The sequence below is a fragment of the Diprion similis genome, chromosome 6 (genome assembly GCF_021155765.1).
Source record: "Diprion similis isolate iyDipSimi1 chromosome 6, iyDipSimi1.1, whole genome shotgun sequence".
Taxonomy (NCBI): domain Eukaryota; kingdom Metazoa; phylum Arthropoda; class Insecta; order Hymenoptera; family Diprionidae; genus Diprion; species Diprion similis.
Window position 1 is genome coordinate 11443392 of NC_060110.1, and position 12392 is coordinate 11455783.

The 12392-nt window shown below is 33.9% G+C and overlaps 2 protein-coding genes across 3 annotated transcripts; one reads left to right on the forward strand and one right to left on the reverse strand.

The window, feature by feature from the left end:
- Positions 1-107: 107 nt before the first annotated feature.
- LOC124407740 (barrier-to-autointegration factor) lies at positions 108-1204 on the forward strand. 2 transcript variants are annotated; one of them, XM_046884188.1, is made up of 3 exons: positions 108-359; positions 668-797; positions 887-1204. In XM_046884188.1, exons 2-3 carry the CDS (start codon positions 672-674, stop codon positions 1031-1033), a joined length of 273 nt encoding a protein of 90 aa, XP_046740144.1. In that variant the 5' UTR covers positions 108-359; positions 668-671; the 3' UTR covers positions 1034-1204. The 2 variants fall into 2 exon arrangements, with proteins under 2 accessions (XP_046740144.1, XP_046740143.1); XM_046884187.1 differs by having other exon boundaries at positions 108-355; positions 659-797.
- A 55-nt stretch (positions 1205-1259) lies between these two features.
- LOC124407741 (leucine-rich PPR motif-containing protein, mitochondrial) lies at positions 1260-12392 on the reverse strand. The gene is made up of 21 exons (XM_046884189.1): positions 12163-12392; positions 11925-12073; positions 11379-11501; positions 10048-10315; positions 9657-9888; positions 8771-8947; positions 7163-7370; positions 6802-7011; positions 5956-6194; positions 5411-5560; positions 5013-5141; positions 4677-4872; positions 4289-4496; positions 3860-4091; positions 3595-3757; positions 3207-3453; positions 2929-3130; positions 2584-2782; positions 1986-2264; positions 1742-1905; positions 1260-1656 (listed from the first exon to the last, which is right to left on the reverse strand). The coding sequence occupies exons 1-21, from the start codon at positions 12303-12305 to the stop codon at positions 1618-1620; spliced, it is 3957 nt and encodes a 1318-aa protein (XP_046740145.1). The 5' UTR covers positions 12306-12392; the 3' UTR covers positions 1260-1617.

Consider the following 12392-nt stretch of genomic DNA (forward strand, 5'->3'; position numbering starts at 1 on the left):
TGAGCGATTGTCGATGGCTTTGTGAACACAAAGTATTTAAAGATATAAAATCGACGCGAACCAGGGGCGTTGATGTAGCTCAGCGGCGCGGCGTGGCTTGGCTCAGCTCAGCTCAGCTTGGGTAGGTAGCTTGTTAGTTGAAGGTTGATTGATGCGGGTCGATAATTTTGTTGATGTGTCATTAGTAATCGGGTAAAAAAAAAAGAACAACAAATAATCTAATTTGGAAAAGAACCTATCTAACAGCGATTGGCAAAGTTTGGCTCAGTTTGACCGAGGACGGCGGACCTAGAAAGATTTTAATTAAAACTCAGTGTGAATAGCTACATATTAATCACACTACACGCTCAGGTATGTATGCAAATTAATATCATTCCCGCTAGAATATTGAACCTAGTACTTCGAAATCACTGCTCATACTCTTGTTTGAAACACCGCTTTGTGACTATGCGACACTTTTTGGTTAGCTTCTGTTGTTCTCGGAATGATTGTGAGGATTTCGTATTCTTACAAAGTCGTCTTGATTGTAGTGTGAAATTATTTACGAAGTCAATTGACTTGTTTATTGTAATTACAAAATTTGTGATTCCCGTTCGTAAAAATGTTTGTCACATGTTACAATACTAACCACCTGTTGACTGAAATTATTTCGTTAAAGCACGGCCAGCAACATGTCCAGCACATCGCAAAAGCACAGAAACTTCGTAGCTGAACCAATGGGAGAAAAGCCAGTGACTGAACTGGCTGGTGTCGGTGAAGTTTTAGGCAAAAGATTGGAGGCGGCTGGTTTTGATAAGGTTTGTGCAATCAGTGATTGCCAGATATATCACTTTATACGTTGTATTAACAAATTTTCAAATTCTAATCTGTATGAATTTTCGCACAGGCTTATGTTGTTCTTGGCCAATACTTGGTCCTGAAGAAGGATAAAGAGTTGTTTCAAGAATGGATGAAAGATACATGCAGCGCAAATACAAAACAGTCTCAAGATTGCTACCAGTGCCTTTGTGATTGGTGTGAAGAGTTCTTGTAACTATTAGGCAAAATGAGTGATTTTTTTTACTTTTGTAAATGATTGAAGTTGGTTTTTTTTTTTTTAAACAAAATGATCTTTCATACATCTATAATTTAAAGACATGTTATACCAAATTCAATTGTATATAACCCTTACCTGTACTAAAGATGAATACAAATTTTAACCAAATTTCATATGTTTCCAGTGATCCTTCTTATTGTGTATAACCCAAAGTAACTAGTAATATGATTTTTAGAATTTTATTATTAGATTTTCACATAAGTAAAATTACGATCTATATAGGTGCTTCACTAGGAATTACGTTTGAACCCAGTGTGATGATTTGATAAAATGCACATAGTCACTGACAAATGCCTAAATACATGATGGGTTGCTTTTTCAATTTATTATACAAGTGTCATAACTTAGCAGGAAAGAATAAAATTACGGAAAATTCTTTACATTTTTCACAGTACGATACAATGATCCAATTCTCTGAAAAACTATAAGCATTTACTCGCAATACTACGACATCACTTGAAAGTGCGAATCGACTAATATAGTTTCCTCAATCTCACTATTGATTTACAGTTTTGTTCAAATCATGTTGTCTGTTGTTTCTCCGTCGTTTTTTTTATTGCCTAAGAATAAATTTCTCTTTTATATTATTTTATAATGAAAGATCTTTTAAAAATCTAGCCATAATTCTTAACCTGTAATACTCACTTTAGCAATAATTTCAGATACATCAGCTGGAAGGTTTAGGTTTTGAGCTTTTATATTATAGTTTAAATTCTGTAGTAAAGACGGTTTTATGAATTCTACAGCTTTTTCATCTGCAATTGCTTTTTGCAAGACAACTATAGATTCCTCATATTTATGTTCCATACCTGTAATCATATCATTATTTCAAATACCTCTTGTTAAATGAGTAATTGGTATTATATGCTGCTCCGTCAAGTATACTTACAATATGCCGAAATTAATGAAGAATATATCCATGCCTTTACATCCGGAGTAACATGAGGATTATTTTTCAATATCTCTGCAATCTTTTCAACAACTTTCGAATTTTTCGTAACATTTGTATATGTAATAAGTGACGTAAGCGGCCCATTTGGCTTATCCGATAAATACTGCGTCCATATTCTATCTGCTTCCGGTATTTGCTTTACAAATAATTCTGTCCACAATATTTCTATTGGTAAAAATATTCCATGGTCCGCGTATTTTTCAGTGAGCTTTATGTCTGGAATAATTATTTTCCTCGTATAATCCAAAGACATAGTTGCAAAATCTTATACTAGCAGAGTGTTTTACAAGGCGCAATAAGTGTTCAAATATTTTTACCATTACTTATCAACAAAATATGCATGTAAGAAATATGCCAGCCGGCTCTGATATCAACACAATATATGAACACCTCTGAGTAGTGACATAGCAATGTGTGGTGTTACATGAAGCCAATGACTATTTTCAGTAAATTTTATACTGTGAAATCACAAGTCTATTGGAGGTGACATTTGTCCTTCTTGCATTGAAATAAGTAGACTGGAATAATGACTTACATCTTTCCAGAAATTCAGGATTATTGTTTAATAAGTCTTTTGCCAGCACTTTTGGATAGCTGTTTATAAGTGGCTCACCATTCCTTTGAACAATTGTTTCTAAACTTTCCTCCAACAAATCCAAAAGTTTGTCCAATTTCCCTGATTCTGTATATGCTGCGCATAACTTGTGATCAAATTTCAACCTGAACTTCATAATCTGTTTCTGAAGCAAACAGGTTCAACATTATTGTTGCTGCACAGGTGTGCAACAAATGAAAATAATCGTTTATATTACTCAATAAATAGAAAAAAATAAATTAGATTTTCCAGTAAAGTTCCACAGTGTAAGTAAATAATACGTACGCCATTGATCCTTTTCCTAAGTTGCATGATCAAATGATGGTTTCCAGTTTCAATCATAGCAGTAATCAAACGATAGATCACTCTAGGGGTAGGATGTTGGTTTTCTTCTACGAAACTACAGGTTAACTCATAAGCTTCATTTATCTTTCTTTGGTCTAGTAGTGAGTGTATCGGTACAGAACTGTTGTTGTAGTGTGGCATCCTGTGTTGTAAACAAAACAAATATGAAAAGTGTTCCAGAAATCAAATTCTGATAAATTTGTTTTGTTCTTGCTTACGTTATATTCATTTCCGAATTAGAATATGCACTTCCATCACTGGTTATATTCACAGACTGTCGTTTTGCGTTTTGCTCTGTGGGAGATTTTTCGGAATATTGTGATACCGGTACTTCAAATGGAACAGGTTGATTGTTTCTTTTCAAAAGATCAGCCAGAATAGCAAGAAATCTATCAGATGGTTCAATTTCTTGTTCTGTTATTTGTTGCCACAATTTGAAGCCGGCGTTCCAGGCATTTTCTTTGTCTATTGAGCAATTAAATGTGCATATACACATAAATATATACATACATACACCAAGGTCAATTTAGCCTATTCATATTGAGATGTAAAAGGTGGTTGGTAAGAACTTGAAACATTTATATCATAATGCTAACAAATACTAACCGTAACACTGTATCAAATCATCATAAAATTCTGGTACTGCTTTTAAGTGCGGTATATCTTTCAGTACTGAAATAAGTTTTTCTAGAACTTGTGTCTTTCCAAGTTCTCTGTATTTTTGAGATTGCAATTTTAGTTTTTGAACCTTTGGAAACAAGGCGGGAATCTGGAATGATAAACTAGTAATAAGTTTCACTGTACGATTCCCATTGACATTTATACATGACTTTTAACTAAAATGGAATGAAAATTATGGATTAGGCACTACCTCTAAAATCCTTTTTGCTTGACGCAGACAATCACATTGTATAAAATTCAGAGCAAGTTCATACAGAGAATTAGCTTCACCGTGAATTTGTGTACTGAGATCAGTTAGTCGTTGCAAAGACGTTGCATCCTCAGCTAATATGAATTTTTTAGACAATTCACTGTGACAAGGAGTAAGTCGGTATGTCTCACATATTTTTTCAAACGTTTTTAAAGCTCCCTTCAGGTCATTTCTGTAAAAATGGTAATGGTAGTAAATACCTTTGGCAACATTTCACTACTGATTGAGAAAATAGTTGGAACAGTTCCACAAATTTATGGAACAATATTGTAGAATATGGTAAAGATATCAGGAGTTGATTTGATTTTATATAGGCATTTTTGGCTATCAATCGTTGTATTACTCATAGGTAACACCATTTTTAATTACCTGTAAATGTGCACCTTGATTAATATTCCTAGATATGAAGGAGTATTTTGTATATACTCTTTTTGCACAAGCTTATCAAATATTGCATTAACAGCTTCAACATTCCCCAGTTCTGCTACACTTAGCAGTACTTTCCAGCAAAGTGACTTGAACTCAGCATGGTTTTTGGTGTCAGTATTTGGCATGTTCTCTATATACTGTACTGCGTCTGCGACAGAAATTTCAGGGAAGAAATTTAATTTAAATACATAGATACTAAGCAAAAATTGAATTACAAAATTATTGTTTTGAATATTGAACGTAATCAAGATGTTTCAATTTCCAAGTTAGTAAGAAATTTCGGTAATTAAAATTTCTAGAATAGATACTCTGATATAACCAATCTTACCATTGACACGATTAGCTTTCACAAGAAGAGTGATATACTTTATGGTGACCATTGGGTCCAACACATGGGATGGATGTGCAGCCTTAAGAGCAGAGATATACTGTTCAGTTTTATCTAGCATTTCTGCCTGGCAGTAAGCACTCACAAGTGCCATGTTCATTCTTTCAGAAAAGTAATATGCACATTCTTTTAATTCCTATAAATGTCCCAAAATAATTCCAAAGTGATTATGGTTTGAAGCTTACTACACTCAGTTGAAATCACAAAATAGAAAGCACATCATATGATCAGGTGATAGGTATGAAACCATACTATTTGCATAATTGATGTTTTTACCTTCACTACTTTCTCAACATTTGCAATATCACCCACGCGGCTGTATAAAAATAGAAGATGCCTTAGTTTAACAGGTCTTCTGTTACTTTTGTTCAAAGATACTAGAGATCGCTCCAAATGTTTAATTTCCTGTAAAACACAAATACAAGTGAGAAAAGCACTGTCTTCCAGCAATGTGAGGATTTAATTGTGACACAATTGCATGTCTCACATCATCGAATAATAACACAAACATTTTGATACAGAGTAAACAAGACGAGTATAATATGAACATATTTTGTTGTATTTCCATGATTGTCATATTAGACGGAAATATGTGAGGCTTTGTGCTTTGATTTAGTAAAACAGAAAAAAATTGAAAGATCCTTGCCGCTTGGACAGTGATTAATATCACTTACCGAATGAACGTCCTGATGTTTGTATTTGTGTCTGGACATGAATCTATTTCCATCTATTTTTGATGGCGATTGTGAATCTAATTTTTGGGAGACAGACAAGGGTCCAGTATTGTCAATACCCAATCCTGCCTTCGAAAGCTCGCTGTAAATCTAGTAGGTAAGGTAAACTTTATATTACATTTTTTGTTTCGGTTAGAAATTACTTAACCCTCCACCGGCTATGTAGTTTACTGAAAAAATTTTACTGACGTTGCCGGCCAACATGAACAATTCCGTCCTGGGCTCTATTCCCCTACTTGGGGTTTTTACAAAATTTCCAAAAACATCATATAATCAGTTTCAGGTGCCTACTTAATATTCTAATGGTTTGCATTGCGAAATTTTCAATTAGTTAATTAGTAGAATCGGTTGAACAATGAAGAATTTCCGAGACACTGCGATAAGTGGGAAAGTCAGGGTGGACGATATTGTTCACGTTGTCCAGAGGAGGGAGTAGTCTTTGAAACCTGTGAAAATTCGAGTTCACAACTATAGCTAGTACCTACTTGAGCTTGTAAGTTAGGTTTATCCTTTTTTATTGAAAATGAGACCTCAGAAAGATAAAGACCGATGATATCACTGTAAACTGTCTTTTTTTGGGCATCATCGTCCATTGTTTTCATTGTACTTTCACACATGTTACTAAGTATTCTAACAAATGACTCTGTGTCTTCTGTAGCTTTCAAAGCTTGCACAAGTGGTTTACAAAGTACCTCTACATTATAAGAAAATTCGTGCTTTGTACCTGAAACACGTGAAATAACTTGGCTTAGGTTCAAAATAATAGTCCTAGTCGCATCTGACATGCATAAACTGCATGTTGGTCTTGCGATGAATTTTTCATGCATTGAAATGACTACACGAAGCTAGAAACTGTTAGATATACAAGTGTATCCAACACTATCGGACTCATAGGCCGCCAATGCATTACTCGTGAAAATGTGCGACTGAAACATTTTTTATTTTGCATACGAAATTTGTCCTTTGCGAGTTACAACTGTTTAAATTTGACGAATCCAGTAGCATCTGATGGTTGAGAACAGGGCTGATGAATCGTCATTTGACTATTATGCACACGGCAGCTATCCTGAGCTACTAGATGCTACTGGATTGGAGAATTTAAAACGGCTGTAGTTGGCAAACGATAAATTTGCAATCAAAAGTAAAAAAGGTTTCAGTTGTGGATTTTCAAAAGAAACATATTGGTAGCCACAGAGCGATAGTCTTGGGAAGCTCTGTACATACAATATTGATACAATACATATCTATTAAAATAATTTTTTTAAATACAGAATTTAAACCACGGTTGTTTACTTCTACAAATGAAAACAGGTAAATAAATATATTCATACAGAAATCAGCTACTTCTTTGAGCCTTGCATCCTTGATGAAACTGTAGACAATTGCGTATGCGATTGTAGCTGGTAGTACACCAGTCACAATTAGTTTGTTAAAAATCTCGTCAGGTGTACCATTCATACAAGGTACAATATAATCACGTAAGGTCTCTGGAGTGATTATTACTGATAACTTTTGGATGGTTTCCACAAGGTTGAGAATATCTAGACAGTAAAAATTAAGTAATTTTTTTCAATTTTTTTCACAGGTACGTCAGAGAGTAATGTTTTTATTATACTAAAAAACTTAGCTTATATTGGATTCAAAAATTCTGATCAAGACAGTTTGACTATAAAAGACTGCATATTTTTATACCTTTATCTGAAAACTTCAGTGCAATAAACAGTGGCCAAAAGTAATGTGGTCTTATTTCTTCACCGGAATCGCGTAGAATATTTAAAAACACTAAGCTCCCCTCAACATCTTTTTGTAATAATTTATGTTCCAAACCTATGTAGAGAGCTCCAGAATAAATACCCTTGTTTTCAATTTCTTTACACATATTGACGAGTTGTGTAGTGGGCTGAAATGTATAGCTCATTACAAAATATATAAAAAGTATGGTAGGAGTACAGAGTTATATGGAACATGTTATAATGGCACATTTTAGCAGCCTGTTAAAAAAAATTACAAATAATTTGAAGCAGCTTAAGTAGTAATAAAAAGCACTAAATAGAGAAAAGCTTATATTAAATGCGCTTAAAGGCAACATCTCCCTTAGTTTTTGAAAAATAGATTTTATTTAAATTTCTCTCAAACTAATAACGTCAAAGAATGTTTTGGACTGTACTAGATTGGAAAACTCTTGTTGGGTACAGCTCTGAGCAGGTTGGACTAATTTCTCATACCTTGTTTATAGTAAGAGATGCTGCAATGAAATTTCAGTGAAGTTCGAAGCATACATGCATATCATGGGCTAGGGACCAGAATGGCATAACCCCCCAAATACACTAGGACCTCAATAACTGCAACAACGGTGGAACTGGCACCGCATCACACTTGCAGAAATCGAAGGTGTGCAAGATCCACCCTTGCTGACAATGGGCACATAGTCGCTAGCAGTGTCGTACTAAGTTTGGGTGTCACGATTAGTCTTCTTGCCTCGTTGTGTGTGTGTGTGTGTGTGTGTGTGTGTGTGTGTGTGTATGTAAATTAGTAAGATAGAATCATATTTTTGCCCCTCGAAAAAAACCCGAGAATAACGAGTTATATATTCGTACCCAATCGTCTTCAGCCTTTGGTTCAATCTTTTTGATCAGTTGTATTTTTAATCTCGAGATTGTAGAATTATGGAAAATAAACAGCGATTACAAATTTATTTTAGTTTCCAAAGTTGCAATTTTTGAGATCCCACTTTACTAGATATCCTCCCATAAAGGGGGAACAATAAGTTTAACATTGAAGTTCCATAAGATGAAAATTCAAACGCAGGCCAGGAGGGCGTGAGCCACAATGTTATTTGACCTGGTGCTGCTACAACGTCGTAAGTGAAATTATTTGGAAAATGAAGTTAGGTGCCTCTGCCCAAAGTTTAATGGTACAAATACTAAAAATTGTAAACACTTGGTTCCAGAAAGGCGTAACCCGCGAAAAATAAAAAATGTTACGCACTTCTGGACGAGGTGAAATTTTAGAGGTGGAAAAAGAAAAGGATGGCACCTTTCAATTTTATTTAGAAATTGCTGATACGCCCTGATGGCAGCGAAGTAGTCTTCTGTCATAAAATTTCTGGTTACGCCCTCCTGGTTCTCACAACCTCTCGCAATGCTCGATATGTATTTAATGAAGAAACTTTTGTTCTAAATAACTACACGAAAAATAATAATGGAATTTTCTAGTTTCCAGACCTAAGGGGTTTAATTTGGACTTTGTGACTGTTAGCAACAAATAAAAATTTTCCTTAAAAATAATAATATTACTCACCAAGTCAGCCTTAACCAAATTTTTTACCCGCGCAGAACTAATTTTGTGTCTCTCAATGATTGGTATAGATCGTAATACTTGCATAGCGGCTTCTGCGTGCCCAGAATGAACTAATTTGTAAATATGATCGAAAGCTTCGTGTAGGTAACCAACTTCTTTAGGCGTTACAGAAAGTACCTGCAAGATAATTACAGATCATTACAAGTTTAAATTATTGCATCAAGCAAAGAACTTATATTCTTTAAAAGAAACCAAGGGGGTGACACTGGCAGATAAATCTGACTCGCAAAATGTCCCTGCCGCACTGTGGCGCTGGTTGTCGTGTGCCAGGTATACATATACGTATGTTGCACCAAATGTACATGGATATATTGAAGCATCAAGAGCCAAAGGCTGTCACAGAACAGCCAACGCTAGAGAATGGCGATTTCAAAAATTAAAAAGCGGGGACAAAAGGCTAGTTCGTTTTTAGTATAGGAATAGGTGCCAGTATCACCCCCCTTGAAAAAACTAAGTTTATGTAAAAAGCTAGTACAAGACTAGCAAACAGTGATTTGCATTGAATTGTATTAGTGATTTATGTTAAAAAAAAAAAACATAGCTGGAAAGCTGACCCTGTCAAACTTACTTTACATCAAGAAGCCATGATTCAAAATGCAGAACAACAAATTTGCACATTACTTTGCATCTTAGTTTTATACACCCAAGGCAGCCAGAATCGTCACAGAAAATATTATTCCCGAAAAACAGGTTGTTCATATAAATGTAATTTTTTTACTAATAATGATAATGAATTGCTGTTCAAGATGTAATAGATGATTGAGTGGTAAGATCAAACTGTCACTTTGCCTAATTTTTTATTTAAATAATGTAACCAAAAACTCACTGCCTCAACATGTTGAGTATGTCCATTGCGGACTAAGGAATCAATGACATCCAGATAATCCGTGCTCAACAGATCTATATGTTTTAACTTGCACTCTGCAATCGTACGGGTGATAGATTCCATATCGCCATGTTTAGCATAGCCGCAAAGAAGTTCTTTGTATGCATCGGCTGAAGGTTCAGAGCCAGTGGTCCTCATTATTGACAAAATTTCAGCTGCACTTTTCATGTCACTGTAAAATAATGTGAAAAATGTAAAAATATCATATACTGAAGAACATTTTTAGCAAAAGAATGGCACAAAGACAATCAAAGTCAATGGTAGTTTACGTACAAATCTCCAATATTACCAAGCAATAAGTGAAATATAAATAATATGCTAAAATACATACCCTGCTTCAGAGTGCCCCCTGATTAATGCAGTAAATATGTTCTCATTTATGGACAAATTTTTTTCTTTCATATACTCTAATATTGTACTCGCTCCTTCGATATCCCCTTGCTGACAATATCCAGTAATTATTCTTTGGTATGTAAGCTTATTGGGTTCGATGCCTGCTTTATCCATTTCAGCTAAAACTTCAGCAGGTGAAAATGCATACTCGTTCTCAATGTATGCACACAGCAGGGCATTATAGTGAGATACTTTCAATTCAGTCCCTTAAAATGTAATCATTCATGTATATTTATAATATCTTATTGTTAGGTAGATAATACTATAACTATATTGATAACTATTCAACATGTAACACGTTATTTATATATCCATACACTTGCTGTGGAAAAAATTAAATTCAATCTTTCGATTCAAAAACATTATTACAAACATGAGCCACCAATAAGACATGGAGATAAAATACCAATTAAATATTATGGGGTTCATTAGAAGAAGAATAAGAATTATTACTCAAGTAGCAAATTTTGGTCTGATTCTAGTTGCGGTAAATAAATTGTCTATTTTTGTATACATATATGTATTACTAGAGTGTATCAAAAAATTGACTATTTTGTTTTTGAAAAATATACTGAAAATATTGTTCAGGATACCGAAAAAAAGTGCCTGTTAAAATGGGAGCTCTTAATTTTAATACTAAGAAGTGCCTCATCGCGATTTTCTACTTTCTTGCTCGTTGCGATTTTTATAACTAGATAACGACGCGTCACACAGAAAATACAAACACATGTTTTTGTAGGAAATTGAACGTTCTACAAAAAGGTTTCTTGTAAATACAACCGTTTTGTAGAACGTTCAATTTCCTACAAAAACATGTTTTTGTATTTTCTGTGCGACGCATCGTTATCTAGTTATAAAAATCGCAACGAGCAAGAACCATTTTTGCTATGTTATTCTTATGGAAAGTAGAAAATCGCGATGAGGCACTTCTTAGTATTAAAATTAAGAGCTCCCATTTTAACAGGCACTTTTTTTCGGTATCCTGAACAATATTTTCAGTATGTTTTTCAAAGAAAAAAATAGTCAATTTTTTTGATACAGTCTAATGTATTATATTTAAATGCTGAAATTGAATCTCGATAAAGTATAATAGTATGTACATATACTCCTCAAGTTGTGATGTTAAATCTGAAATAATATTTGAAAGAAATAAAATTCAAAGCTTTTTTCACAATTTGAACACTTTGGAAAAATTCGATACTAATTTCTACACTTTATATGATTTTCGACCCTGTGTATATCATATCGCAAGTTACAGAATATACAAACCTGAATTTTTCAACCTTTCCCATATTTGATTAGCAATCTCAGATTTGATTTCTGGCAATTCATTATCTACCAATTGTCCGCAAAAGCGTAGCACCATAAGGGCTTGAGTGCTAGTAATAGATGCTGCAAAATATATGTAAAAATTAGGTATGAGTCTAATCTGTGATAATAGTGAGTGGGTATTAGCTAAAACACATCTTTAAATTGAATTAAATTTAACTTCTAAACAATTTAATCACATGAAAAATATTATTTAAAAAAAAACTACCAATTCTCGTTGCATGAGATGAGTTAATTCATTTGATGAAAATAAAATATACTGTAACATTAATATATATCAAGGTTTTAAAAATTAGGCATGATGAGAACTTCAGTTAGTATCTAGAATTGTAAATTAATATCTAGTTACAAATTAACGGATAAACTTATAAAGTGCAGACTGAATTTAATAAGCTTGTGAATCAATAATCAATTATTTAGTACTGCATACTAACATACAAGATATCGTCTCAATTGAATAAACTGTGTTAGTAAAAGACGGCTTACTCGAAGATTGGAATGTTTTAAACATTCGATGAAATTTTCTTTCACTTATCCGTCCATACTTCTCGACATCGGATTCTGCGTCTTGCAGGGATGAATCAAGAGAAAAGTCACCTTCCACTTGTCTGACAGCCACTTGGGTAACTAAAGACCTTTCGAGTGAATGATGAAATAAATTTATTACTAACTGTATAATACGACAGTAATTGCATTAAAATATATTTAAATTAACTTTACTTACTTGGCTAATGTGGAAGGTGCGATGCAGTGCCTTTGAGAGATAAGAGTAACACAGGCATCATGTTTCACTTGAGATAAACTAAGCTTTGTTATAAGTTCAGCAAAGTTGCGGAAGTACTTTGATGATCGTAGTATAGTTGCCATTATTACACATGAGCAGATAAAATAATTTACTATCTCTGTAGGACAACGAGGCCCTGGTCACACGAAGTAGTCGGCGAAAAGAGCACA